The sequence below is a fragment of the Heloderma suspectum genome, chromosome 12 (genome assembly GCF_057233095.1).
Source record: "Heloderma suspectum isolate Gila_16-S chromosome 12, 16-S_ref, whole genome shotgun sequence".
Lineage (NCBI taxonomy): Eukaryota > Metazoa > Chordata > Lepidosauria > Squamata > Helodermatidae > Heloderma > Heloderma suspectum.
Genome location: NC_139469.1, coordinates 33,816,751 through 33,844,703, shown reverse-complemented (window position 1 = coordinate 33,844,703; position 27,953 = coordinate 33,816,751). Strand labels below are relative to the sequence as shown.

The 27,953-nt window shown below is 48.7% G+C and overlaps 1 protein-coding gene across 1 annotated transcript; it reads left to right on the top strand.

Moving 5' to 3' along the window:
- The first annotated feature begins 927 nt into the window (after window positions 1-927).
- Window positions 928-26,187, top strand: ZNF598 (zinc finger protein 598, E3 ubiquitin ligase). The gene is made up of 12 exons (XM_084819014.1): window positions 928-1,206; window positions 8,797-8,909; window positions 10,036-10,165; window positions 10,283-10,494; window positions 11,500-11,717; window positions 12,376-12,493; window positions 14,765-14,943; window positions 15,092-15,176; window positions 16,013-16,767; window positions 18,065-18,200; window positions 18,863-19,007; window positions 22,852-26,187. The coding sequence occupies exons 1-12, from the start codon at window positions 1,018-1,020 to the stop codon at window positions 23,206-23,208; spliced, it is 2,637 nt and encodes an 878-aa protein (XP_084675140.1). The 5' UTR covers window positions 928-1,017; the 3' UTR covers window positions 23,209-26,187.
- Window positions 26,188-27,953: the final 1,766 nt, after the last annotated feature.

Genomic DNA, 27,953 nt, shown 5'->3' with positions numbered 1-27,953 from the left:
ACTCCCCGCCCCCCCCCCTTGGCTTGGGTGGGCGGCGACTGAGAGAGGCCTGCAGAAACCTCGTCTGCTGGGGAAGCTGCAGGTGGGGGCTTAGGGCAGCCCTGCGGTGCTTTCTTTGCCCTTTTAGTTATTTTTATTTCACTATGTTGTTACATTTCTACCCCGGAGCCCAAGGTGGCGTACATGATCCCCCTCCTCTCCATTGTCCTCACAACAACCCTGTGAGGTAGGTTAGGCTGAGAGTCAAGGGCCTGGCCTGAAGTCGCCCAGTGAATGTCACGGCTGAGTGGGGACTTGATCTTCCAAATCCTAATCCAACACTCTAACCACTATGAAACTCTGCCTTCCTTGCTTTTAAGGGCACAATCCCATGCATATTTAGACAGGGAAAGTCCTACAACCCCCAGCATTCCCCCCTGGCTGGAGGGGGAATGCTGGGAGAGGCCTACAACCCCCAGCATTCCCCCCTGGCTGGAGGGGGAATGCTGGGAGTTGTAGGGCTTTTTTGGCACAAAAACATGCTTAGGATTGCGCCCTTAAGAGCAATGCACTGTTCACTTCGCAGGCAAGGAGTGGGGCTGCCCCCCATTTTTTCTACCCCCTCCTTTTTTTGACAAATGATTAAAGGACAGTGTACAATTTTGCCTTCATAAGGCCTGCAACCCAGGTGAACTGTCCCCCGACTGTTTCGGCGGCCCCGCAGACCTTGTAGGCGGGCTACGGGCCTGCCCAGGGCACGACACCAACCCCCCCCCCCTTCTTCATCGACGTTCTCTGCGGGCGGGCAAAGCAGCAGTTCAGAACCCGGAAGTGCCCCCCATGAGTCAGTCTACCGGTGAGGTCTATAGCGCGCCGGCGCCGGCCGCCCAGGCTCGGCCCCGCCCGGCGAGCGGCGGCGGCGGCGGCGCTCTAGGCCGCAGTCTTTGTGCGGGCGAGGGCGGTTGCTAGGCTGCGCTCGTGGCCTAGCAGGCCGCAGGGGCGGCGCGGCCGTCCAGCCCAGCCGAGCGAGCGGGCGCCATGGCGGCGTCCCCTCCGTCGGAGCCGCGCAGCGCGGACGGGCCGTGCAGCTGCGTGCTGTGCTGCGGCGAGCTGGAGGTGGTGGCGCTGGGCCGCTGCGAGCACCCCATCTGCTACCGCTGCTCCGTGCGGATGCGGGCGCTCTGCGGGGTGCGCTACTGCGCCGTCTGCCGGGAGGAGCTCGCCCAGGTGAGCGGCGGCCGGGCCGGGCCGGGCCGGGCCGCAGCCCGGAGGACGGGGCGGCGGGCCCGCGGCGCCGCCCGGAGCGGCCTTCCGGGCGCAGGGGCGCGGATCCATGCCCCCTGCGCGCCCGCCTCGCCTCGCGAGGCGGCCCTGCTGTCAGCGCCGCCAGGCTGCCCGCGCTCGAGCCGGCCTGCGCCCCTTTTGCTTATGCCCTTCCGCTTTGTTGTAACCCCGGCGTCGCTCCCGGCAGCTCAGGGCTGAGGGGACGTGGCGCTGCTTCTCTTTCTCTCCCCCCCGCCCTTTTACCCTTTTACCAACAGCCCTGTCAGGTCGGCCAAGGCGCAAAACAGCGGCTGACTGGGCCGCAAGGGCATCCGGACGGCTTCGTGGCTGTGTGGGAATTTAAGAGAGCCAAGGGCCTGGCCCCAAGTCACCCAGTGGATTTCATGGCCGAGTGGGGACCCAGATCCCCAGCGTGGTGTAGTGGCAGGAGCGTTGGACTAGGAGCTGGGAGATCCGGGTTCTAGTCCCCACTTGGCCATGGAAGCTCACTGGGTGACTTTGGGCCAGTCACAGACTCTCAGCCCAACCTACCTCACAGGGTTGTTGTTGTGGGGATAAAAGGGAGAGGAGGAGGATAATGTAAGCCGCCTTGAGTTCCTTGCAAGAGGAAAAAAGGCGGGGTATAAATGCAATAAATAAATAAATAATCCTAATCCGGCACTCTAACCGCTACGTAACTCCGCCTTCCTCGCTTCTTGGCCTTCTTAAATTCCGGTGTGGGAATTTAAGAAGCTGCGGCCTCTCAGCCCTTTCAGCGGTCTCTGGGCTGCTGTTAGCCATGACAGATGAGTGGAGCTTCCCAGGTTGAGGGCGCAAGCCTAGTTATGCTTAGACAGAAAAAAGCCCTGCAACTCCCAGCGTTCCCCAGCCGGCATGGGTGCATGAGGAATGCTGGGAGCTGTGGGACTTTTCTCTGTCTGAGCATGTCGAGGGTTGTGCTCTTAGCGGCCGTCTACTCCAGGGCGGCAGACCCCACCAACAAGGGGTGGGGCCTGCTTGCGACCTTCCTGGAGATACCTGCTGCTGTTGGAAATGGGTGGGTGGGTGAGATGGGATGGGCTCTCCTTTCGATCCAGGAAGGGGACTTCTCACAAGTGGTCAGGCTGCTTGTGGTAATAACTAGGTGCAACCTCCATGTTCAGACGCAGTCTATCTTTGAGTACCACTTTCTGGAGGAGGGAAACAGCAGGGAAGGACTTTGCTGGTGTGTTTTCTGGAAGCATCCAACTGGCCACAGGCCAGGGTGGATGAAAATGGATTATTATTTTTAATGGAATGTCTGGTTTTTAAGAAATGAAATCAGATTTTGTTCAAATAGGATTTTTATTGTTTTCCCACAAAAATCATAAAATACTAATTTTTCTCATTTAAAAATATTGTTACAATTAACTCTCATTATAAACATTCTGAAGCTATTCTTCCTGGACAGTTCTATACATGTCTACTCAGATATAAGTCCAATTGAATTCAGTAAAGCTTACTTCCAGGTAAATGGGCATAGGATTGCAGCCTCAGTCTCATAAAAATGAATTAGGGTGAAAAAGTCCTGGCTGAGGAATGCTGAGACTTATAGGATTTTTCTGTCTAAATTTGCATAGTATTGTGCCTTTAATGGCTCTGTCACAGTCACACACATCGGTAGGAAATTCAGTCAAACATGGACATTGGTTTTAGTTTTCCATCTCATGAAAATGGCTCTTCTACCCTAACCAGCAGCTCTTGTTTCTTGACAATTCTGGGGTTTTGGTTTCTGTTTCTCTGACAGGGGTGGAAAAAACACCACCAGCTGGATAGGGCTGTTGTTCTCCTGTCCTTATTTGGTGATAGAATTGGACCAAGTGAGGCCATTAAGACAAAGACAATATAGCAGGGTGGATAACAATCTGTGATTTTTTGAAAAAATCAGAAAAAATGAGTCTTAAAATTTAAATGGGATGTTCTTAAAATTTAAATGGTACTACATTTCTCTTAAATAATAACTAGGTTAACATAATCTGGATATAAGCATAATCTGGATAGAAGTCTTTTTTCTTTCTCTCTTTCTTTCCTCTCTTTCTTTCTCCTCTCTCCTGTACTTTTTCTCTCCTTAATAAAACCTCACCAAATAGTTGTGTTCCTGGGAACACAACTATTTGGACTTAGCAGTTGAAAATCAACAGAGACAGTGAGTTTTATAATGACAGAAACACTCTAATATATGTTGTTTGGTGAGCCCTGTTACCCTCATGACACAATCTAAGGGGCTATAGGCAAAATGCCATTCCTTTGCCTTCACTAGCTGAAAACAGTGTATTGGCCATTGCATAAGATTCATGGATTGATCCATGTACTGGAAAGAGAAAAGACCCATCCTTATAAATCCTGAGGGAAATTGGAGCGGCTCTCTTCCCCCGCCCTCCCACACATTTTGGAGAGGTCAGAGGGGCATATTGCTATGTTTTAACGTCTCATCTGTTTTAATGTTCACATTAAACTATGTGCTATGGTACTCTGGTTTGGAATTAAGTGCAGCTTATTCTTGTAAGAATCTTGTATTCTTCACCAACTGTTTTCCCTTCATTGGTTTGAAATGAGAGGTGATAAAGGCCAGTTAATTCAATTAAATAGAGTATTTGCTATACATACAGAGGTGGAGGTGCAGACTCATCCTGTTTGCTTAATCAACACCTTTTCATTCAAGACAAACTTCTCTGTGCAGTAAAGCCTGTTTGTTTTCTCATTCTTCTGGTGATGGTAACACCATAATTTTGAGTTTTAGTATGTCATGTCAGAGAAGGCTATGGAGTCTTAATGTATTGTCAGTTCCTCGCTTGCTGATGGAGATTTGGGGCAAGGTGGAGAGAGTGATCCCAGACTCCTGGGTACCTCAAAAGGGAAAGTTTTGTTGCCTTAGTGTTCCCCTGAATGCTTCCAGTAGACTTCAATAATATCTGGTGCCACATTTTGGTCAATCAAATTCAGCATTGGTTATGCCATGACAGTGGTTATCTTGATAGTGTACTGAGCCTTTTGGCGCCAGTAATCTTACTATGGAGCTGAATATTTGCACAGTTTGAACACTGAAATAAGATTGGTCTTCAAAAGAGATTCACTGTAGCCTTCCTCCAATATGCTCTGGTGAAAAGTTGGAAATCGTTTCACTTTCCAAGTACTTCTGCACAACAGCTCCCATCATCCATGACCATTGGTTATGCTAGCTGGGGCTGATGGGAATTGGAGTGCAACAATGTCTGGAGGGTCAAAAGTTCCTCCCTCTCTTGCTCTAGTGATAAGCAAATATATTAAGGATCTTTTGTATGGAAAATCACCTGTACAAATATTACTTGGAATCCTGAAATATCGGAACTGCCCCTTTAATCCTGGTGTCTCTGGGTTTCTTGGGTCTCCCAATGACAATGAATTTAATACAGAAGTGTGAACACAGGGGTGGTAAAAGCATCCAGTGGGTGTTCCAGCCAGAAACATCTTCTCTGAACACACCCATCAGGTGCATTGCTATTATTCAAACTCTTTAGAAACAAATGGCTGTTTTATTTGTCCTCCCTGGCTTCAGTCCAGTGACAAGTGACATCACTTCTGTTCAGAGTACAAGTGTGTTCAGAGTGTGTTTACTTGAAGATCAAAGTCCAATGAGATATGTTCTTGTTCTTCTTCTTGGAGTAAATCTGTTGTCACAGCCTGAGAAGGTGTTTACAAATTTCCATTCCCAAAATGAGATGCGCAACACAAAAGATATTGGCATGGCAAGACAGTTTGATATTATTAATATGTGCTGAGGAAGCAGATCCATAAAGCTGTTGATCAGGGAGAGTTGAGAGAGAGACCTGGTTCGCACATAACGCTAATCCATGGTTTATTTAACCTATAGGTTGTTGAATCCTGGGTTGTCATGATGTGCAAATGCAGCCATGCTAACAACCCATAATTTATTAAACACAAACAACCTAGAAAAAGAACCCATGGTTTATTGTTGGGTTGTGAACTCTGGGTTGTTAAACCATGGGTGGTTGTTGCATGTGAACCCAGAACTGTGGGTTGTTCATGGGTTGTTTCCCCAGGCTATGGAGGCAGCAGGCAAGAGTGGTCAAAATAACCAGCAGCTCTACATGCCAGTACTGCAGTGCCGCAATGGCTTTTGGGATACAGGTTGGGAGCAGGCAAAGGATGACGGAAACAACCCATGGATTGAGAAAACAAACCATGGTTTTTTCAATCATTGCCAGACAAACCCTGGGTAGGGCAACAAACCATGGGGTAAATAAACCATTAGTTTGCGTTAATGTGCAAACCAGGTCAGAGAGAGCACTCCACCCAGAGTATCCTTGCACACCACTGTTAAGCATTGACTTTCTTCATGTGTCCATTCATGAGTAGTGGCAGGGAGCTTCAGCATGTAAGACATCTGGGAGTGGGAAGAGAATGATACTATGTTTAGTCACAGAGTAAGAGTAAATCAATAAAATGCACCACAGTACTCACAATCTCTCTGGATCGGACAGTTTCCCATCTCTGCTACTGATGGGGGTACTCATTTTTAGCATCCATTTGTGGCTGTTGACAGAAACATAATAGCCCCGTCAAAACCTTTTTTTAAAGGAGCCATGGTAGATAGAGGTAAAGAGAACTAACAAGGAACAAGCAGGGGAAGGACAGAAATATATTTGGGCGCCTTTTAAAGGTGAAGTGGAAGGAACAGGATGCATGGATGGAACAGAGGCTGAAACCCCTTGCAGCGCTCTTTCCTAGAAGTAGTTGTGCCTCTGCTGTGCTTAATTCAAAGTCATCCTTATGAGATTTCATGCTCTAGTTTGCTTGCCTCCTTTTTGTTTGCACTGCAGTGTTATGCCACACCTGATGGTCTGACATGTTGGAAAGGCAGCTCCTGTCATCTCTCGGCTTCCTCTTTATTCAGGCTTATTAGTTGTTTTCTCTCCTGCCCTTTCTTAAGAGAGCGGAGAATGGCTCCCAGCTATCACAGGCATGCACTGACAAGTAGGGATGTACGAAAGTCACTTACCTTTTCGACGAGGTGACTTGCGGTGGGGGGGAGGTGCTCCGCACCTCCCCCCAAAATCCTTCTTCGGCTGGCTCCGCTCCGCGGAGATTCCGTGGAGCCACCGGCCGGGGCTGCCCACAGCCAGAAATCCGGCCGCTGGGCAACTTCCTTCCAGAAGAAGAAGAAAAAAAACGCATACGCAAATGGCAGCGGCTACGGTGGCCGCCATTTGCATTCTCTATTTTTCACCGATTTATCTTATGTAAATATTTAGATAAGATAAAACGGCGAAAAAAAGGGGAACGCAAATAGCATAGTGGGTGCTATTTGTCTTCCTTTATTTTTTGCCGTTCTAGCCTACGTAAATATTTACGTAAGCTAAATCGGCGAAAAATAGGGAATGCAAATGGCGGCTGCCGTAGCTGCCACCATTTGTGTACGCCATTTTTTGTTTTGATTGGCTTGCCGTGATAGGATACGTAAATACATACGTAGCCTATCACGGCAAAGACCAGGACGACAATGGTGGCCACAGCAGCCGGTCAAAAGACCACCTGCCGGACCCGCCGCCATCCGGAACATCCGCCCCACGTAAGCCTCGTCCTGGGGGGAATCCACGGGGGGGCAGGCCGTTCCGCCACGGATTTTGGGGGATCGAATGCCAGTGCATTCGGCCTCACTGAAATCTGTGGCGGAATTCTCTGCCATCCCTACTGACAAGTCTACTTGCCATGGAGAGTGTGGCACCATCCTCTGGCGAGTGTGATGAGTGGCTCTGCCTGGCTGGCCAAACAGCCCCCCACCCCGTTCAGCCTTTCCTGCTCTGGCTGCTGTCCTGCTGAAGCAGGAAAGCTCCAGCTATTCTCTTGCCAGTTTTTTTTTTATCAGGGAGGGAGGGAAGCTGGCAGGGGTGTGTGTTGCCTGATGCTGGGCAGGGGTGCGTGGGGCCAACCAAAGAATTGAAGGCCCCTCAACATAGGAGGCTGTTTTAGTCAGATGGTTTGACCTGATATACCTAGCCCATCCTTGTCTAGTCCGACTGGCAGTGGTTCTCCTGAGTGTTTCAGGCTGATGGTTAAATCCCATCCTTTTAATTGGACATGCCAGGGACTGAACCTTGTATTTGCAAAGCATGGCCTCTGCCACTGAACTACGCTCCCTGTCGTGGTGGCAGGCTGAGAGAGAGAGAGAGAGAGAGAGTGGCCTGCGGCCATTCAGTGACAGTGAATGGGGGTTTGAACCTGTAGGTTTCCCATATCTAGACCCAGCAATTTAGCCTCTGCATTGCATTGGCTTGGACTGGTGAGTCAGAAGGAGCAGAGTTCCCTAACTGGCACAGTTATTCTCTATATGCATGCAGCCCTGGTGCAGAGCTGGTGTGGTTCAGGTGGTACATAATGCTGATGATGAGATGGAAAGAAAGAATGGCTTTAGAAATATGTAAACCAGCTGAAACAAATCCAGGGACTTCATTAAAAGCTGAGATTTTGAAGATTCAGTATTTTTAGAGAAATGTCTGGCCTTCGTGTTTATGAAGGAAATCTGTGGACAGATTCTTTCATTGACTCTGAAACCAGTCCTTTGCATCTGTATCCCTGGGTTAGTGTACGTAACCATACATCTTGTTAATTCTTCTGGTCTTTTGACTGCTCTCCCCTCAGTAGCTGGGTTTGTTCCTGGGAGTTTCTCTCCCAGGAAGGCATTTCCACAGTCCTGTTGCATGACTGCTTTCTTTGGATTTTCCTCATGTCTGGTTAGGTGATGCATTCCATTTATTCTCGGAACAGTTTGTCACTAGCCAGAGGCACTTCCTTTTACATAACATTTAAATTACGGGGAAACAAAAGCTCTACTGAATGTGCTGGTCTCTAAGGGACCATGCAGAGGTTTTGGAAACCTCCTATGAAGTCCAGCTGGAATTGCTAGATCGTAACCTTGGTTTCTATCCTGTGAGCTCTTCAGTCCTTTAATATAGTGGAAGTGCGCTTGTGGTGGGTGAACAGCTTTGGCCAGAACGGTGGGGCGAGGAAGAACTCTGCTCTTGCTAATCCAGGTCACGCAGTGAGGTTGAAGAGAACGAGACTTTAAAGAGTGCCGTCTCTTTGGGACGGACTTGATTTATGTTTTGGTTTGAGCCTTTTCAATATGCTACTGTCCCACTGCAGTCATAAGGATAACATTCTGCTTGCTTTTAAAATAAAAGCTGAGCTTCTCAGAGTGCACATGGCTTAAATTACTCCTCTGGGTAGAACTGTTGTCTATATTTTACCTAGGTTTCTTTCCCACCCTATTCCAATAAGTCTTCTGTGTTTCCCTCTCTCTTACAAAATGTGAAGTAGGCTAGGCTGAGGAGGAGTGCATTAATCTGGGATTTGAATCTGGGTCCTCCACATCCAAACCCAACACTGTGTGTGTCTGTGTCCCCTGACCAGGACCCATCCCGTGGATGTTAGTTGTTCTGTCCATGGCACATCTCTGTATGCAGTTTCAGTCCTGGACGTGCCATGTCCTCTAACTCTCCTTCTTGTCCTGTATAGGTGGTCTTTGGGAGGAAGTTGGCATCCTTTTCTACGATACCCCTCAGCCAGTTACAGCATGAGAAGAAATATGACATCTATTTTACTGATGGAAAAGTTTATGCTCTCTATAGGTAACCCTTCTTTAGCTTACTCTCCTTGGGTAAATTGGCAGAGTGTCTGGTCAGAAAAGGAATCATGAATATGCTTTTAGTTATCTCATGCTTTTGGTTATCTCAGGATTAACAGTGGCGATATGGGGCTGCCTGAGCTATTTCCCGGAAGTATCAGCCTATGTGCTGAATGAATCAAGCCAGTGTTTACAAGCGGCCCTGTGAAAAAAAATCCATGGCAATACCTGATGAAATCTCAGAAACCAGAGTGGGAGTAAAGCAAGATTTCTGTGGTCAGGAGGCAGGTTTTCGGTTCCCACCCAGTAAGCAAGCAGATGCAGGATGACTTAGATAAAATAAGCATTTTAGCTCTTCTTTATGCAGAATTGTGTGTCTTTTTAAAAAAAGTGCAAAGTGTGCAGAGCATTGATACATTAGGGCGCAGTCCTCTTGATTGCGCCCTTGATGATAGGAAGCCCCCGAACTTGGAGGCTCTGATCATCCAATGCGGGGCGGGAGGAGCAGCAGAGGTGATCTTTGCCCCCTGTCCTCCCACCCTGCATTTTGCAGTACATGGACTTTTTTGCCCATCTAGCAACGGGGCTTTGGAGGGGGAAGGAAGGAGGCTAGAAGAGACTTGGGATAGCTGTTATTCGTATCCTGGCTTCTCTTGTCTACTCCCCTTCCTGCCCACCAAAACACCCCCTTTCCCCCCTGTCCAAGGTCACTTTTACTTGGTGGCTATGAGGGGGCAGGGGGGCAGATCTCCAATTCCCCCTTCCGAGGTTGCAGACTGTCTCTGACAGGTGGAGGGAATCCCTAATATCCAGTGGCCCCTCAGACAATGTCTAGGGGCCATAGGATTGCTCCCTTAACCTGTATAGTGCCTGTCTCCTCAAGCTAATGTTTTATTTATATTTATTTAATTTATTTCCTACCTTTCTACAAAAAAATTGGCACTCAAGACGGCTAATAATAAAAATCAAAATAAAATACAGCTCACACTCCAGGCACTTAGACAGTATAACAACATGCCTTAAAATCACTATGAAAGATTACAGTGCTTCCAAGGGGACAGAGGAACTAATATTGGGGAAGATACCCTACAGTGTGTGAACATTGTCCTCTGGCATCTCTTCCTCCCTAGGAAACTCTTGCAGCACGAATGCCCAGTATGCCTGGAGGCCAGGCCCTTTGCCACCATTGTGGACTTGGAGCAGCACATGAGGAAGCAGCATGAGCTTTTCTGCTGCAAACTCTGTGTGAAACATCTCAAGGCAAGTGGCTGGGAGTTCTCCAGGGCAAGGGAGTTGGGGCAGACTGGCGTCTTGGGAGCCCTCCTAAGCCAAGATGGTACATGACAGAAGTTAAGGACATGCTTTCTTGTGTTCCAGATCTTTACATATGAGCGCAAATGGTATTCACGTAAGGACCTTGCCCGGCACAGAATCCATGGGGATCCTGATGACACCTCTCACCGCGGCCATCCCCTGTGTAAATTTTGTGATGAGCGATATTTGGATAATGATGAGTTACTGAAACATCTGCGAAGAGACCACTATTTCTGTCACTTCTGCGATTCTGATGGAGCACAGGAATACTATAGGTTTGTGAACATGACAATCTGAGCCTGTGATGGGAATTTCCCTGTTGTTACTTGGTCTGGCTTGGTGCAATTGGCTTACCAAGAGGGTGAGACTCTATTCTCTTAGTAGACGGCCCACAGGATTCTCTTTTGGCTGTCCAAGCCTTGGGCACCTCTCCTATCATCGTGGTCCAATCACTTGTTTCTGCTGCTCACCTTGGGTGCTTGCACTCTGGCCCTGACATGATTTCCTCTGGTGGTGTATGTGCATCTGCTTGGGTTCATAAGAAAACACAGGTGTTCAGGACAGGAGTGTGGCAGTCTCTTGAGGCAGAAAGGGTGGAGGGGCAGAGCCAGCCCACCTCACTCCCATAGAAGAACCAGACAATGAAAAAAAAATCTGGTGTACATGTTACCCTCTTGATGAAGAGCCATGCGTAATCACACTTGTGCCTGTAGTCAGCTCCAGCTCCCCATATGAAAATATAGTCAGAAAGAGCCATAAGGTCCTTTCCAAGCATTTGCACTCTTCACAGCCAGCAGGGGTGGGTGAGGGAGAGCTGCCACATTGGGCACCTTCAGTGGCAGCAGCTAACTCGATTAGGTAGTAGTATCAGTGGCAACCAGGTAGAAAGTAATGTTGGTTTAGAGCAGGGATGGGCTGGCTTCAGTCTTGCACTGTCTGCCAATTTCTTACTAGAGTCTCCATGACTTGGCAAAATTACAGAGCAGGAGTGCTTGGTATCTCTGAGTAGTTACAGCATGACTGATCTGTGTTAAGTGATCCTGTGTATGTATTCTTGAAACGTCTTGTGGGTCAGACCCAGGTCCCCCTAGTTCTCTGCAAGAATCTCAGCAGCCAGCTGATGTTAGATGGTCTCTCAGAGACTGGCCAGGGGTCCACCTTCTGCCCACCCCAAATTTTGCAGTGTCTCTTTTCCTCTTCCTTTTTGCCGCCACAAACGCTTATGTATCAAACGGGATTCGCCAATGAGCGAATGTGCTCCCTCTCTGCTCCCACTGCAGCGATTATGAGTACCTCCGGGAACACTTCCGTGAGAAGCACTTCCTCTGTGAAGAAGGCCGGTGCAGCACCGAGCAGTTTACTCATGCGTTCCGCACTGAAATAGACTACAAAGCACACAAGACGGCTTGTCACAGCAAAAACCGGGCGGAGGCCAGGCAGAACCGGCAGATTGACCTTCAGTTCAATTACGCACCAAGGCATCAGCGGAGGAACGAGGGTGTGTTTGGGCTGGAAAGAACTGAGGACGGGAGGCAGGTTACTCTTCTGGCCGTGGGCTAGCTATTTTGTCTCTTAACCCCCCCCCCCCCAAAAAAAAAGCATTGCTTGAGGATAGGTTCCTTCTCAGCTGTAGGATTTTCATGTGACTTGAAAGGCACAGGCTGTGTATATTTTCTGGTAGCATAGGAGAAGCACAGAATGCAATGCTGGATGCAAAACGCAACCTTTTGAGCATCTTGGCTTTCTTTTTTAAAAGCTCAAGTTTAGAGCCCTTGACGGGCTTGATTAGTTTGGGAGATTTGCCTGATGAAATCCTGGAAGCTAGAGGCGTGACTGAAAAACATTTGGAGTAGTTGAAGTATGGGATTTCACTGCGCTCCCCAGAAAAAGCATGCAGATTGTCTTATTACAGGTGACAGAATTTAGCTTTCCTTTGTGAGGAACTTTTAAGAACTTTTTGACAGCACCACCATCGGTCTGTTTGGCCTTTCCTTGAGAGCCTTCAAGGGACCTGATGAGGCAGTTCACCGTGAGGAATGTGCAGTTCACCTCTGCCTTACCCTATGATATCCAATCCAACCCTGGTAGTGGTTGTTACTATACAGGGGAGAAAAGAACCATTTGAGGCTGACTGACCATGTGTCTTCATGTCCCAGGTGTTGTGAGTGGCGAAGACTATGAAGAGGTCGACAGATATCACAGGCAGGTGAGAGGAGGCAGGTCAGGTCTACGAGGAGGGCAACAAAACAGAAGAGGCAGCTGGAGATACAAGAGGTAAGGGACACGGCTTGCCTTTGGGTCTCTGTCTTGAGGGGCAGGAAGCTGGGAAACGGCACCTCACATGTGCTTAGCTTCAGAGTGCAATTAGAACTTCCTGCCATAATTAGGCCACTGCCACACCTAGAAAAAAACAAAGACTCAGACAGGAGAGTTCAGTGTAAAGGGGGCATGCTGAGAAAACTTTTCAGTTTATTGCTTGCAGAATCTATATTCTGCTTTCAAAGCAGCTTACAGCAAAAGTAGTTAAAGACTAATATACAAAATCATATCTTCTATAACCAATTCCATACATTAAACAACTTATTAATGTGCTTGCTTAAAAAGAAAACTTGTTTTAGCATGAAACCCTCTTCAAGCCATGGTTTCACATGCTGGTTTGTGGCCAATCCTCAGGCATGGTTTAGGTATGAAGGCAAATGATCCATGCCGAGTGTTATGGCTGTATGCGGCTTCTGCATTATGCAGTCTTTATCAGCAGGTGGCAGCACAAGGCCACTTTAGGTTTCCTTCTAGAGTAGGGATGGGTGAAAAATGCATTGGGTCTGCATTTTAGTGTGACCTAACCAAATTTGCACTTTCCAAACCAGAATGCACGATATTTGCAGTTTCCTGAATTTTGTGGTGTAGTTCACAAATTTAAAAATGCAGACAAAAATGCATATACTAAGGAAATGTGCTTGCAAAAAATGCATAGATTTAGAAAAGTGCATACCAAAATGCGTATTTTTAGATAAATTTGCATAAAAATATGCATTTTCGTGCACATTTTTAAAAAATGAATTTTCAGACTGATGCGGAAATGGGATGGAACAAACATGATGTAGGGAACATGTCAAAGAATCTTGTGGGTCCTTTAAGACAAACAAAGTTATTCTGACATAAGTGTTCATGGATTGTGGCCCGCTTCATCAGATGCATGGAATATTATGGAGAGTTTCAGGTTTTGATATGGTACGTGAGGGGGCGGGGGGAGAATTGCAAACAGTGAGGTCAGAAGGAAATTAAATGCAGAAAGTACTGACAGTGACAATCACATAGTGAACAGTAGCCTTTCTCAAAACAGTTGCTGCTGATAACATGAACCTGCTGGCATTAGATAAGCCAGTTAACAAACATCGCATGATAAAAATTATTTATCCTGATTCAAGCCTCTGGCAATAGAATTGAACCTGTTGACTTCTGTTGAACTCCACAGTCTCCCTCCCTCCCCTGCACTGGATATGTACTGAATGTAAACCTGAAACTATATGTAACACTCCATGTATCTAAGGAAGTGGACTATAGTCTGTGAAAACGCATGCTGGAATAAATTTGTTAGTCTTTAAGGTGCCACAGTACTGTGTTTTTTTCTGCAATAGACTAACAGGGCTCCCCTCTGGAAATAGGAAAAATGACAAACCGAGCAGAAGCAAATGTGGCAGATTAGCCCATCCCTTCACTAGAGATGCTGCATGTGCAGTCCAGACTTTGGCTAACACTTCCTTTTTCAACCTTCTGCATATTGTCTTAAAATTCAACAGAACTTGTTGCATGTCATCTACAAGAACAGTGTAGCATAATACTTCTTTGGTGGAGGATTAAGTGCAGGTTTCTACTGATGTTTCTACTGATGATACTTAAAGTACAAATAAGTGAGGTTGTTGGTAGCATAAGAACAGACCACTGACTAGGCACTGGTTGCTTTATGCTTTTTGGACCAATGACATGGTGGTGGATTTCAAATGTACATAGAACTGCAGAAATAACATTCCTAGTAAGTTGTTCCATATTTCTTTGGCCGCTGAGTTCTAGATATAAGACATCATAATAAACTTCCCCTTGGCTGAAGCACTGTTTGGCAGGAGGGTGTTGCAGAGGCTGTTACCACGTTGTTTGCAATGTTCTGGTTATGGGACACAAGGGCACCACTGCTTTTGTATGTTCTAGGGGTGACAACTGCCTCATCCTGGCACCTCAGGAGAAATAGACATTTTGCTTACCTTCAGATTCCTATTCTGGGTGGCGGCAGTCACTGTGCTGTGCTTTTTGGATCTCACAAATAAGTTGTATGCTTCAGAAAGCTAGACTCCCAGGGAAGTCTTCCTTAATTATTTCTCCTGAGTATTTGTGTTCCACTGTTTGTCATTTTAGTGAAGTCTAGTCCTTGGTGTCCTAGCAATTTACCAGTAGTGAAAAGGGGGTGCTGCCTCAGACTCCCTGCCCTCGGAGAATGACCCTCTTGCTCTCTCTGACTTGCCTTTGCTGTGCTGTTCAAAAACCCTGCAGGGAAGAAGAGGACCGAGACGTTGCTGCAGCTGTCAGGGCATCCATAGCTGCCAAAAGGCAAGAAGAGAAGAAACGAGGGGAGGACAAAGAGGACGGCACCCGTGCAAAAAAGGAAGACGTGAAAGACCCAGACTTGAATATCTCTAAGCGAGGACCAAAACCTCCCGGTGACGCACCAGGTGAGCTGCCTCTTTGCCTGGAAAGGCTGCAGTGGGCCTCAGTATAAGGCAGGTGGGCTCTCTGTGGGGACTTCTGCATAGGTGAAGAATGCTTGAGGAGTTCCAAAAGGGCCCTCTTAGTTAGTCCTACCTCTCTCTCCTTCCCAAGTTCCCAAGGAAGCCGTTCCAAAGGCTGTGTTAAGCCAAGATGACTTTCCTTCCATTGGCTCGCCAGCGATGGGCTCTGCGCAGAGGTGAGTATCTGATCTTCTAGAATGACAGAGTAGGAAAGTGGCAAAAGGCCACTTCAGAGCTGATGTGAGGCAAGTCTGTCCACCCAGTGGCCCTACGCAGAGGTGTGGCCAGGGCCCATCCACGCAGCCACCTCAAGGAAAAGGCCTTTGAGGTAGTTCTAGGCCATCCATCGAATCTCTAGTTGTGGGCATCCCTGATGAATCCACCCCTCCTCCTGGTTCCTCTGTCCAAAACAAAACCTGTTTCCACACTCAAATGGGCCATCCCTGAAGCATCAGAGAAAGCATTGGAAGGTAACTTTTGTGATGGTATTCTCTGTGCTTACTAAAGGGAAACGCCCTTATCTTCCGCCTGTAGCATTGTGGCTTTGGAGTTGACAGGTAAGTGGATTTTCAGCACTTGACCAATGCTGCTGCTTCCTCTTGCTGACAAGGAAAGAGCTCAGCCCCCTGGTTCTCAGGGTCGCCCTCAGGGACCTCAGTTGTTCCCACTCATCATCAAGATGTCTCCCAAACCTTCCTGCCCTCTTCCTCTAAGCCACCCCTCGCACTGGCCTTGGGCCCCTCCAGCAGTCGTCCTTGCACTTTGGTCTAGATTGCCTTCTCCCTTTAAAGCAGTCCCGTGTCCTCTTCCTCCCTTTTGGCTTGAGTTGCAGCTAAAAAAGCCTCTCCTCCCCACTGCCCTACTAGCAGCACAGGGTCCAGCATGAATTCCCCCCTCTCCCTTAGGACTCCCTGCATCTCCATCCATCACATTCAGTGAGGCATAAATGAAATGTTAAGAACCCATCAGTAGTTTGTGCTGTGAGTTGCTCTACATGGCATTCCTCTTGCAGCTTGTCCCAGCCGGTGTCAGTAAAACTCGATGAAGAGGACTTTCCCAGCCTCTCCTCCGCTCCCCCCGTGGTCAATTCTGCGATGTCCTTGGCATACACAGCCACAGCAAAAAAGTCAGCCTTTCAGGAGGAGGACTTCCCTGCCTTGGTGTCCAATGTCCGGCCAAACAGTAAGACGGTCTCGACCCTCACATCCGCATGGAGCTTCAGCTCCAGTAAAAACGTGGCCAGAGCCATTGCAGCCAGTAACCCCAATGCCAGCCAGCCAGCCAGGAAAGCAGCCCCCGCCCACAGCAGTAAAGGAAGCAAGAAGAACAGGGCCGTGCTTCCCAGCGATGAGCAGGACAGCGGTGGCGGCATGACCTCCCAGGAGATCCGCAGCACTCCAACGATGGTCGATGTGTCCTCTTTGCTGGCAGCCTCGAACTCTCAAACGTTTATTAAAGTGGGGAAGAAGAAGAAGGTTGGCGCTGATAAACACAGAGCGGCATCACCGCCGGCGCTGCAGGACCTCCCCCTCCCTGCCCCTTCTGTAGAGAAGGCACCAGACGCTGAGCACTCATCAGATGCCCTTGCCAGCGCTGCCGTGCCAGACAGAGCTGCAGCTGCTGTGAATGGTCACTCGGACAAATGCGATGCTTCCAAAGAACCACCTGGCCTTAAGAAGCCCCCGGTGGCTAGCCAGTCCCTGTTGCCTCAGGAAGACTTCCCAGCCCTCGGAAATTCCGGGCCAGCTCGAATGCCCCCACCCCCAGGTAAAAGCTGCAGACTTTCTTCTGGTGCTTAGTTCTTGAAAGACCCAGGTGGCAAAGGTATGTGTGAGAGCACTTGAGTGATGGCTGGTCAAATCTCTGAGGTTCTGGAGGAAGTTGAATAAGATCCAGGTGCAGGAAGTCGAGTTTCTCTGGGTTAGAGTCAGTTTTCTAGTGTGCCTCTGAGCATATGCAAAGGGCCCTACTATCTACAGTGGTTGGGGGACTTTTCTGGAAGGCCTGAATTTGACTGTTACTTTCTGCTAAAATATATTCAGATTCTGTGACCTGTATAAATTAAACGAATTGGGCAAATTTGCTGTTTCTTTTAATTAGCACTATTTATTTGGGTTTGGGTAGCAAAGGGGGAGGCAGTGTAGGAGCTATGCACAGTGGTTGAAGCCCTTCTCCCAATCTCTGGAAAATGGGGTTTTTCTTCCTGACACCGGCTCCAAGTAAGCATTGAAACTGGCGCTTGCGTAGCCTGGGTTTTGGACTCTGCAGCCCTGACTGAAGGGGGTTTTATTTTATGGTCATGTTTTTCTCCTACCCTCATGGCAGTTTTGGCCCCCGCTCCGAGTGGGCTCGCCACAGTCACTTCTGCCCATTTCTTGCCCTCTCTCGGCCCTGTCTGCACAGCTGCCTTGCGGGAGAGCCAAGACAAGTGGGCAGTACTGGTCCACCTCTCCCCTCTTGTTGCGGCTTCCATGCTCAGAGAAGGCTGGCAAGCTGGGAGCGGCACAGGGAGGAAGAGGTGCAGGGCAAGGAGAACAGCAAGGTCTCCGTGCAGGGGCCTCAGCAGACGCCTGGCAATTCTGATCCTGGGTCCGCAGGGTCATTCCAGTTCTGTCTGTGCAACAGCCCTGTGAGGCTTGTGACACCGAGAGATGGTGATTTGCCTAAGACCACCCATGTGCTTCGTGGCCGGGTCTAGATTTGGACCCAGGCCTTGCAAATCAAATGAAGCTTCCCTTAACACTGAGTCAGACCTTTGGCTCATCCAGCCAAGTGCCATCTACTCTGAGAACAGCTCTCCAAGATTTTTCCTGGCCCTGCTGCATGAGATCCTTTAGCTCGGATCAAACTGGGGCCCTTGCACATGGAAAGCCAGTGATCTACCTCTGAGCTGTGGGTCCCCTCACCTGACTCATTTTTACCACGTTGGTTAGTAAAAGTGAACTAGGCTCGCCTTGGGCATAGAAGGAGAGAGGTGGGGTGCCTGCGCCTTGCAAGGGAGCCATGACTGCGTGTAGCATTGATGTAGGATCTGACTTTTTGTTTCTCTCTCTCCATGGTTCAGGCTTCAATTCTGTGGCACTGCTAAATAGCCCCCCGCCTCCTCCAGGGCTGTCGGTGCCTCTAAGTAAGCCACCCCCTGGCTTCACTCCTATTCCACCCACCAGTATCTCCGAACCTGCCCCTGCTCCTGCGAAAGAGTAAGTGGATGACACTCTACGGTAGCTCTCGTGTGTGTATTGCTGTCTGTATTCTTTATGTCCGCCTTCCCCAACCTGGTGCCCTCCAGAAGTGTTGGACTGCAATTCCCATCAACTCCAGCCAGCCTGAGTGTGCTGGTTGGAGGTGACTGGGGGCTGTAATCCGACACATCTGGAGGGCACCAGGTTGGGGAAGGTTGTTCAAGAGTATGTAAGGGTAGGAGTTAGTCCCCACCCTACCTCCTATGTTTCTGCCCTCTGAAGAATGTGGGATTGAATGATCCAGGCATACCTGATACCCCACAGCAGAGGCTGGATAGAAAGAGGCAAGGCCAGAGCAGTGAATCATGCAGGGATGCAGCAGGTGGCCTTCTCTGTGAGTTGAATTAATTTGGTTCACTGGAGAAATTTTTTAAAATTGTAATTCTTTTCCCCCCCAGTAGAATAGCTGTTTCCCCATAGATTGCTAGTGTGCTCTGGGGCCAAGTTTAGGAATTACTGTGTTTGCGGCTAGCTGAATTAATGACAGTTTCAAAAGAGGCTCAAGGTGGCATCAGAGTGGTAGCCTTAGATAATCATCTGATGCCTCTTTGTGAGTATCCTCAACAGACACCTTTTCTTGAACACATCATTCAGGTATTTTTCCTCCCCGCTCAAAATAGGCCAAAACCTTATCAGGGACCCTACTTGATACTAGAAAATTTCCAGCAGCGGAACATCCAGCTAATCCAGTCAATCAAGGAATTTCTTCAAGATGATGAATCCCAATTCAACAAATTCAAGACATACTCGGGGCAGTTCAGGCAGGTGAGTAGCAGGGGGACTCCTTTGAAATGCTTGCCAGGTGGTCTTACTGGAACAGCCAATGGCTAAGGGCATGTCTTTTTATTAATTTCAGTCTGAAACTGTAGAACAAATGGTGGTTCTTCATGGTTGGGAAAAGTGAAGCTGAAAAGCAGTGACTTGTAACCACTGAAACCCCAAGTTTGAACATTCTCTCTGCTAGATGACACAGACCCTGTTAGGATGTAATAGCAGCATCTGGCAGCAATTTGTGGATTAATTAACCCATGATTTGCAGGGATGTGCACTGCACCGGAGCCGCTTCCTGTTTCCACTAACAACCCTCGAATGTTGCATTGGAGGGTTTTTAACTGTGACAACCAAGCCAAGGAACTTTGGGTTGTTTGTGGGTTAAGCAGCTCCATGTTAACCCAAGAACAAACCATGGGTTAATTTGGGGTTGCTTAACTCAAGAATAACCCCAAGTTCCTGGGTTGGGACATCACAGTAACAACCCTCCAACGTGGCATTCGAGGGCTGTTACTGGAAACAGGAAGTGGCTTGGGCAAAGTGGATGTCCCCACAATTCATGGATTAATTAACCAACTATTTGCCGCCAGACGCTGCCATTACATCCAAACAGGGCAACTGAGTCTAGCACAAGCTTTCTCCTATCTCTGTTCAAATTCAGCACAAAGTAAGCCCAGGTTCTGTGGTGAACTCTCTAAATCACATAGACAGGGGTAGGGGCCATAATTCAGTGGTTGAGCCCCTGCTTTGCATGCAGAAGGATCTGGGTTTGATCCCTGGCGTCTCCAGGTAGAGTCAAGAAAGACTCCTGCCTGAAACCCTGGAGAGCTGCTGCTGCCAGTCAGTGTCAACAGTACTGGGCTAGATGGATCTATGGTCTGACTCAATAGAAGGCAGCTTCCTGTGTTCCTATGATATGTTTTCTTATCTGGAGTGGGTTGGCCTAGTCAAGCTCAGATAGACGCCCTTATCACTAGCAAAATAAAACTGAGGGGGCAGTTGAATCCTCCCTTCCCCAAAGTGGCCTGAACTAGCACGTGTCCAACTATTCCAGCACCTGAGGAACAACAGGACCTGTGCAGTGGACACAAGGGATCGGGGGAGGGGGGGAATTCACGACTTCGCATCCCCACTCCCAACCCCTCCCCATTCTCTAGAGGGACACCCCTGGAAATCCCCCGCTATGTTTGTGCAGCAAATCCACAGGCCTGCGGAGTAGTCTCAGCAGGTGTGCGATGGGAGGAACATGGGATTCCAACCTTACGTTTGTCTCCTGATGCTAATGAGGGGATATGCAGAGGAGCCCTTTCGCTGCTGATCAGTGAAAGGGGGCCATGCTCGGGAGTGGCCCCCTGCCATTTTTTAACACACACACACACACACACCGGTTCCAAGACCATAACTAAGCCTGGCTGGTGGAAAACAGCCTGCGGGCATTTGTGGGGAGAATCAATGGGTGTGGGAAGCATCGATCCCTTCAGCCTGCCAATTCCGCCTTACAGATTCCTACACACGCACACACATTGCTGTTGCAAATGTGGGCTTGACAACACGTTTGCCAAGGGAATGTGTAGTTCCACCTCCATAAGCACCCCCAAAATAGAGTCTCATAGCTGTGTAGGAGTAAATTCTCCTAGGAAGGAGTTGACTGGCCTCCCACTGAGTCCTTGGGGATTTGACATTTTGCACCAGGAGCCTCAGCCTCATACTCCCCAGCGGCTCCTCGCCAGCACAGGCAGCACACAAGGCAGGAGCTGACGGAGAGACCAGGAGCCTCCCGCTCTACAGCTCTCTGCGTCTGGAAGACGGCAGAGCCTGGGCGGGGGGCTCTGTCCCAAAAGGGATAAAAGGCCCCTCAGTTGAGCTCAGGCCTTCTTGGAGCAAGCTCCTTGCTCCGACTCTCCAAGGGCCTGCAGCTCCAGTCTGACACCACCTCACTCTCTAAGCCAGCCTCCCCCAACCTGGTACCCCCCCAGATGTTTTGGACTTCCATCAGCCCCTGCCAGCATGGCCAATGGTCAGGAGTGCTGGGAGTTGTAGTCCAAAACATCTGGAGGGCACCAGGTTGGGGGAGGCTGGACTAAGCCAACCTGGGGTGTCTGTCACGCCTTGTGGTTGGGACAGTTCACAGTTGGACTTGCCTGGGCCAAGGATGGGTTTCTCTTTGGAATGCCGGGCCACTGTGTTCTCCTTCAGCGCGGGAGGTTATCCAGGAGTGGGTTCCTCCTCCCACTTCCTTTGCGGCAGGGCGATGCAAATGACTTCGTGCTTGGTCCCCCTCACTAGGAGGAGCTGTCGGTCCTGCCTGCCATGGAGCAACAGAGCTCTCGCTCCGAGTTTTGCTTTGTTGTTTGGGACATGGCAGTAGCTCAGCTGGAACATTTTAGGGGCTGCTGCCTCCCCCTTGTACCTGACTGTGCCGAAAAGCCCCTCTCGCCAATAATTGCCACACACCTAACCAGATGGCGCCTGGAGGAGGGCAGCCTTCATACCATGGTTGCCCCATTTGTGGAATGCCCAGTGCCTACTCCCTCCTTATTTTTAAAATACTATTTTAAAAAATTAGATGAGCTTGGTTTTAATCTGCTGTGCTTTATACCTTTTGCTGTTTTAATGTTGATTGTTTTGTTGCTTTAATGTTAGCTGCCTTGAGTACATTCCTGTTGAAGGGTGGGATGTAGTTTCTGAAATAACTCCATTTTCCTTTCCCTTCCTCCTATGGCTTAGTCTGTGAGCACAGGAAGGGAACTGGAGCAATAACTGTTTACCTGGGAGTTTAATCAGTCATGCCAGCCTCCCACTTGAAGGCCCCACCTGAACAGTGAGGGAGGCTTCTACCCCGTGCAAGTTCCATAAATTGGGGCCGGGGGGGTTCTTCATTTCTTTCCACTCCTCTACAATGGGGAAAGGTTTCAAGGGCATTCTGGCTAGGCAGGTCAAAGCCTGCATGCAAGGCTTTCATTGCCTGGTCTTATCTGAGCTCCCTGCCTTTTTCCCAGAGGGAAGCACAGCCTCTTGGGTGTCCACCTCTGCTTTTGTTCTGCAGTATAGCCAGGATACGTTCGCCTCTTCTAATGCTTTCTTCCTAAGGCATGTGCTTCAAGGAGTTGCTCACTTGTTGCAGCAAGCCACCCCGTCCAAAATGGCCATGCTGCTGACTTGCATCCCGCTTCTGAGCAGCCTCCATCCCTGAAGGAGAAAAAAAACAATGGCTGTATCATGAATGTTTATTTTCTCCAGTGCATTGAGATTATCCAGACCCACTCAATGCTTCTCTTGCTGCTGCAGTATAGATTGGGAGTTAATTGCTCAAGTTCTGGGAATGATCCTCTGTCTTATCTTTTCTCTCTCTTTCGCGTGCGTGCGTGTGTCAGGAGGGGCATGCTTATAATTCACAGAAGTTAAAAGTTAATGGTTTCTTTGGTTCCAAGTTCTGTTTTTGTTGTTCAGTTGCATTTTGTCTCCAAACGGGGGGGGGGGGGCTCCTCCCACTGGAAGGGGCTGAGCATGAGGCCCTTGCATAGCTCTGTCCCTGAAGCAGGGTGGCGGGGAGCGGCCTGCTCTGGGATGACATTCATTTATTCTCGAGAATTGAGCTTTCACGGGAAGTCCAGTGTTGGTTTTCTACAAGAGAAGTCCCTTCTTTGTACTAGGAGGTGGTTTGTGATCGAATACATCCGTGCCACTCTGCAAGGCTAATTGTTTTGCACTTTGGCTCGTTGTCTTGGTTTCGGTCTCCATCCCAGACCGTCAGCTTTGTGCGTGTGCATGGGTGAGCCTTCGTGCCGTCTCCCCAGTCTTCCATTTCTGACGGACCAATCTTCCTTCCTCGCCCCAGGGTCTGATTTCTGCGGCTCAGTATTACAGATGGTGCCAGGAGCTCCTGGGCGAGAACTTCGAGAGGATCTTCAGTGAGCTCCTGGCGCTGTTACCAGACACAGCCAAGCAGCAGGAACTGCTTGCTGCTCACCGTGACTTGAGGACCAAGTCAAGTCCCTCCCCTCCCTCCTCGGGCAAATCCAGGAAGAACAGGAAGATCGTCTGGCAGACAGAGTTGGGTTCTGCCTTTGACTGCCGCGTCTGCCCCACGTGCCAGCAGGTGCTGACGCAGCAGGACCTAGTTTCCCACAACGCCCTGCACCTGGAGGAGGACGAGTTCCCATCCTTGCAGGCCATTAGCCGGATCATCAGCTAGCTAGCTCTTCCAGGCGACCAATAAAGCCAGTCTCCATCTTAAAAATGTGCGCTTCTTGGACGGCAGGCTCTCTGCAGAGAGGAGAGCAGCTCGCTCTGCATGTGTGGGCCGAAGGGGGTCTCTGGAGGCTGGGGATGGAAGGTGTTGGCGGGTTAAGAGGTTACTGGATGATGGCAGCTGTGGCTCCTGTGAAAACCCGACAGTGTTTCAAAACAGGCCGGACTTGAAGGTTCACAGGAGATGCAGCTTAAGTTTACCACCACAGTCGGGGAATTGCCTAGTTTCTGATACTGACTAACACATTGTGGAAATGGGGTGGGGGTGGGTTGTTGGTTTTTAAATGGGAGGGCCACCATTCGACTGCCGAGAAACCATTGGACATGGCTCAAAAGCAAGCACCGTTAAGATGCCATTTGTATAGAGTGCAAAAGGTGGAAGGGAGCTGGGAATGCAGAGCTTGGCAAAGAAATGCTGTGGCAAGGGAGGGCCTTACTGTCTCCTCCCTGACCCAGCTCTTTGTGGTGCGGAGTTAGTTCCTTCTGTCAGCAGGAATGGGACCTCCTGAAGAACTGCACCTAGAATTCAAAGCTGCTCTTAAGCCTTTTTTGGCTCAGCTTATGTTTCTTGAAAGAAATCCCAGATGTTTTCTTCTGTTAGAACCGCATGTAGAAAAAAATAACATTCAGCACTTTTTCTTCTCACTGTAAATGTGCATTTCTACCCCAGTGGTGCGAGTTCAGTTATTTCCAGTGTTTTTGAGGAGTTTGTGTTGGCTTAGATCCACCAGCAGTTGGCTCATTAAATGCTGCTCCACGTTGACCATCCTATGCTGCCATCTGATGCCTCGAAGCGCAGACTCCTGCAGGTTTTACTGGAGGGGAGCAATAGGTGTGCTTGTCCTGGGCCCTTGTGGCAGCAATTTTGCAAGTGCTGTGGTATTGCCTGTTGGTATCAATAAACTATCCCCTGTTGCTGGGGGCAAGTTCCTTCTTCAAATTTTCTTGAGCAGAGTGAGTTTCCTCAGCAGCTCCACATGGAGCTCTCTGGGTGGGCACTTTGGTTCTGGCAAACTCTCACCGAGATCAGAGATGGTGCATAGCTTTTTTGTTAACGTGCAGGAGCAGAAGTTACAAATACTTCTGTCCTTTGGCAGCAAGTATTTCCAGTGCCTCCCTGTGCCCAAACACCCCCCACCCCACCCCCCGCATATAGGAATCTAACACATTGGGGGACAGATAGCTTAAAGCCCTTCTCATTTTGCAGGAAGTCCTATTTTGTAGGGTTGGGTATCTGTAAATCAGTCATACAGTTCCCCCTGCCTGTAGTCTGAACTGGAAGAGTACAGAAACCATTTGACCATTTGTGTAGAACTGGGTCTAAGTTAAGCTATTTACTTCCCTGGTTCCTTTAGACTACTATAATTGCTCAAGCCTTGATAGCAATGGTCCTTCAATTCCACCTTTCCAGCTAATCTAAAAATAACAAATGTCAACCTTTTAGACACTAAATAGCAGGGTTCTTTACTAATATCTACCTGCCCTTAAGTACAAAAATAATGTGCTCAGTTCAGCAGGAATTCTTGTGTATAAGCCCTGTTGAAATAAGGAGTTCTTGCACTATGATCCATCTCAGTGAGGCTTATGCAGGAGAACTTCCCAGAAGATTGTACCCACCAATCTTTCAGAAAAAGTTGCCTTACTTTTAGCCATGCATGCAGACATGACAAAGGATGTTTTAAATTATTGTTTCTAGATCTTCAGGTCTGTATTTCTCAGCAAAGCACGTGTTGAAGTTTTTTTGTCTTTAACGAAGTGCTTCTTGATTTAGAGCACTTCAGGGCTCTTCAGGCATTCCCCTCCATGCGTCGAGTGAATGCATGGAAGAGGAAGCAAGTCCTCGTCTGCTGGCCCTGCCCCTGCAGTTTGGGCTCCCACTGGCCCAAAGATACGAAAGCCTGTGCATACCCAGACCTTCCATGCCCCTGAGAATCCTGCAGGGTTGTGCATGGAGGCCCTTTCGCAGTTTCATCTACACAGTGGGCGCGGGGCTGGTGGGCTGTGGGGCAGCGCTCGCTGGCAGGCCCTGCTGCTGGGTGGGAATGTCCACCCCTCTTGTGTGGGTTCTCGTATGGCCAAAACCAGAATGCGCCACCAGATTTCCATACTGGTTCTGTGGGACATCTGCTGTGCCCAAGGCTCCCGTTTATTTTATTCATGGGCTTGTGAGTCCTTCTGTTGAAAATATTAGGGAGGCCTGTGAAGTGGAATGGCTGAGCACAACCAGCTGTACCCTGGAACTCCTCTGCACTCGTTTCTGCGTGAGCCTCCGCAGGCTTCCTGCCCAGGTCCCATCAGCGTGAATGAAAAAAAACAGGCAGCTGCCGTTTTGCAATGTCTTCCCGTTTTTGGTTGTTTAACGAGCAGTTACTGGTCCTCATGGAACATACAATTGACTCAGCCTTGCAAATAAGTTAGTGGCCCATGATACATGGGGCTGGTTTGCCTGGCACACTTGCATGTCTTGGCCACTTGTGGCTTAAAAGCGCCGACAGCTGTCATGCTTCCATGCCTGGTTGAGATTCCTAATTGCTACAGGTGAGCAGCTATTTATAAGCCTGCATTAGCTCTCAAATTACTTGGTGGTCTCCCTCCTAGCCCACCCCCTAATCATTTAGTAGAATATTAACAGGTTTCACACTATTCATTTTAAAATCTTTATTGGAAAATAAGTTGCAGTTGGTACACAGACAATTAAAGTAACACAATCACAGATTGGTGATTTGTCTTCCCAAAAGGTACATTTGTCTATAATTATATACATACAAAAGAACTGTAAACATTTAGAAAACTTATTTTCACACGGTCCACTTTTCAACCACAGTGCACACTGGATCACTAACAACTGCAACTTTTTGTTTTTGTAGCAGTCTGCTTTTTGAAGAGAGGTATATGCATGTTTGGTATCTTATTAAAAACTGTGAAAACAAAGTGAGGTTGAAATGCATATTGCAGCAAACTGCAGGTAGCCGGAAGGGAGGTTCTCTGTGCTAAAAGGAGCTCTCTGGCCGCTTTCTCCTCCTCCTCCTCCTCCTCGAAAGCTTTTCTCCCTCTTAGGTGGAAGCCTCTCTGCCTAGCCTTCCCTAACTTGATACTCTCCAGATGTGGGCTGGACATGATGGGAATTGTAGTTCAGCATATCTGGAGGGTACCAAGTTGGGGAAGGCTGCTCTATGCAGTTTATTAAAGGCTACTGAGTGAACCTTTAAGCAATATGAAGACCGGTTTCCCTGCCTATATGTTGCAGGAAAAGTTAAAAGGCAAAGGGGCTTTCATAAAGCAGCTCTGTATTGGAATGAAAGGGCGAAGGTGGAGTTGAGTTAACCTGTTTCTACTCCTGCAGCATAAAGAGTTGGCAAACATTAAATGATCAGCCTTGGCATTCTAGTTGGCAGTTTGAGGGTAGGGGTTGGCTGGGGCATGAGGAATAATCTCCTGGTAGAAAATAGCAGACTCATTGATGCAGGGAGATAGGAGGAGGTGCCCTTAATGCAGTTTAGTTCCAGCAGCTCTAAAGGAGAAGGGGCAAAATTGGATTAAACTGGACTGTTACTCCCTTGAGGTTATGATGGTAGCTACTGCATCAATCTCAACAAGCTCTGTACAAAGCTGAGAATGTATTTTATTTGGGGTGAGACTGGAGGGAATCCTGGTCGGGCTTTCCAGGCCACATCTCAGTGGCGGCTTTCTGTGTTTCTTGCAGAGCTCTGACATGCAGCCAGGAGCCAAGGACACATGTGCTGCTGCTAAGGCAGTACTGTGCCTCTGCCTGGCAACACAGTAAACCCACAGTGGGCTCCTTACAGGCTGAAGCAGGTGCGTGTTTGTCCTTCAATGACTGGGAGCACCTGGTCCTCAAGATCATGACTGCTGCCATTTATTTGTCTATACTGGGCAGTGTAGCTCTTTCTTCCTCAAGAGGGAGCCCCATTTTAGGCTCCTGGGATAAAACACGAAGCCAGAACCAGAGTGCTCTGCCTGTGTGCCGAGGGGCATTTCCATGGCTATACCAAAGTATCTGGTGCAGCAGGACTTAATGTACATCGGTTTGCATGACAAGGTGCTTGAGAAAACTAACCCAAACCAAGCCTCTTTTTTACATCAGTGATTTCCACACTGGCACTAGCCAGACCTCTTAGCAAGAACCGCATAGGTGCAATAGTGTTTTGCCAGGGTGCACACCTGTACAAAAGCAGCCGGCCCCACATTGTAACAATGGCTAATCACACCATCTAGCTTATGATGGTAGAAAGCAAAATGGGAGATGGAAATTAAGCACCATTGTCAAGAATGGGAAGGGTGTTGATACAAGCTAACAGGATAATACATGACTCATCAACAGCTCCTACCAATTACCTACCCCTAATCGGTAAGAATCTATTTGGCTTAGAGGCCCTAGCTCAGCGCATACTATTCCACCTGACAAGTTACCATTACATGATTAACTGCTGCCATAATGAACACACACAAACACTACTGAGAACACTTTATTAGAACCTCAAGCAATGGCTTTTTATTGCATGTTGGCGGCAGTGGGCCAAATCCAGTAAGCTGTTTTCCTAACTTGGCAAGTCTTTGCTACTGTTCAGGATGAATGCTTAAACACATTTTGTGTCCCTCCAAGCCAGCTGCAGTCCCCCAGCCACGACATGTGGCCAGCCAGATGCTCAAGAGATCTCCCCTTGCCAT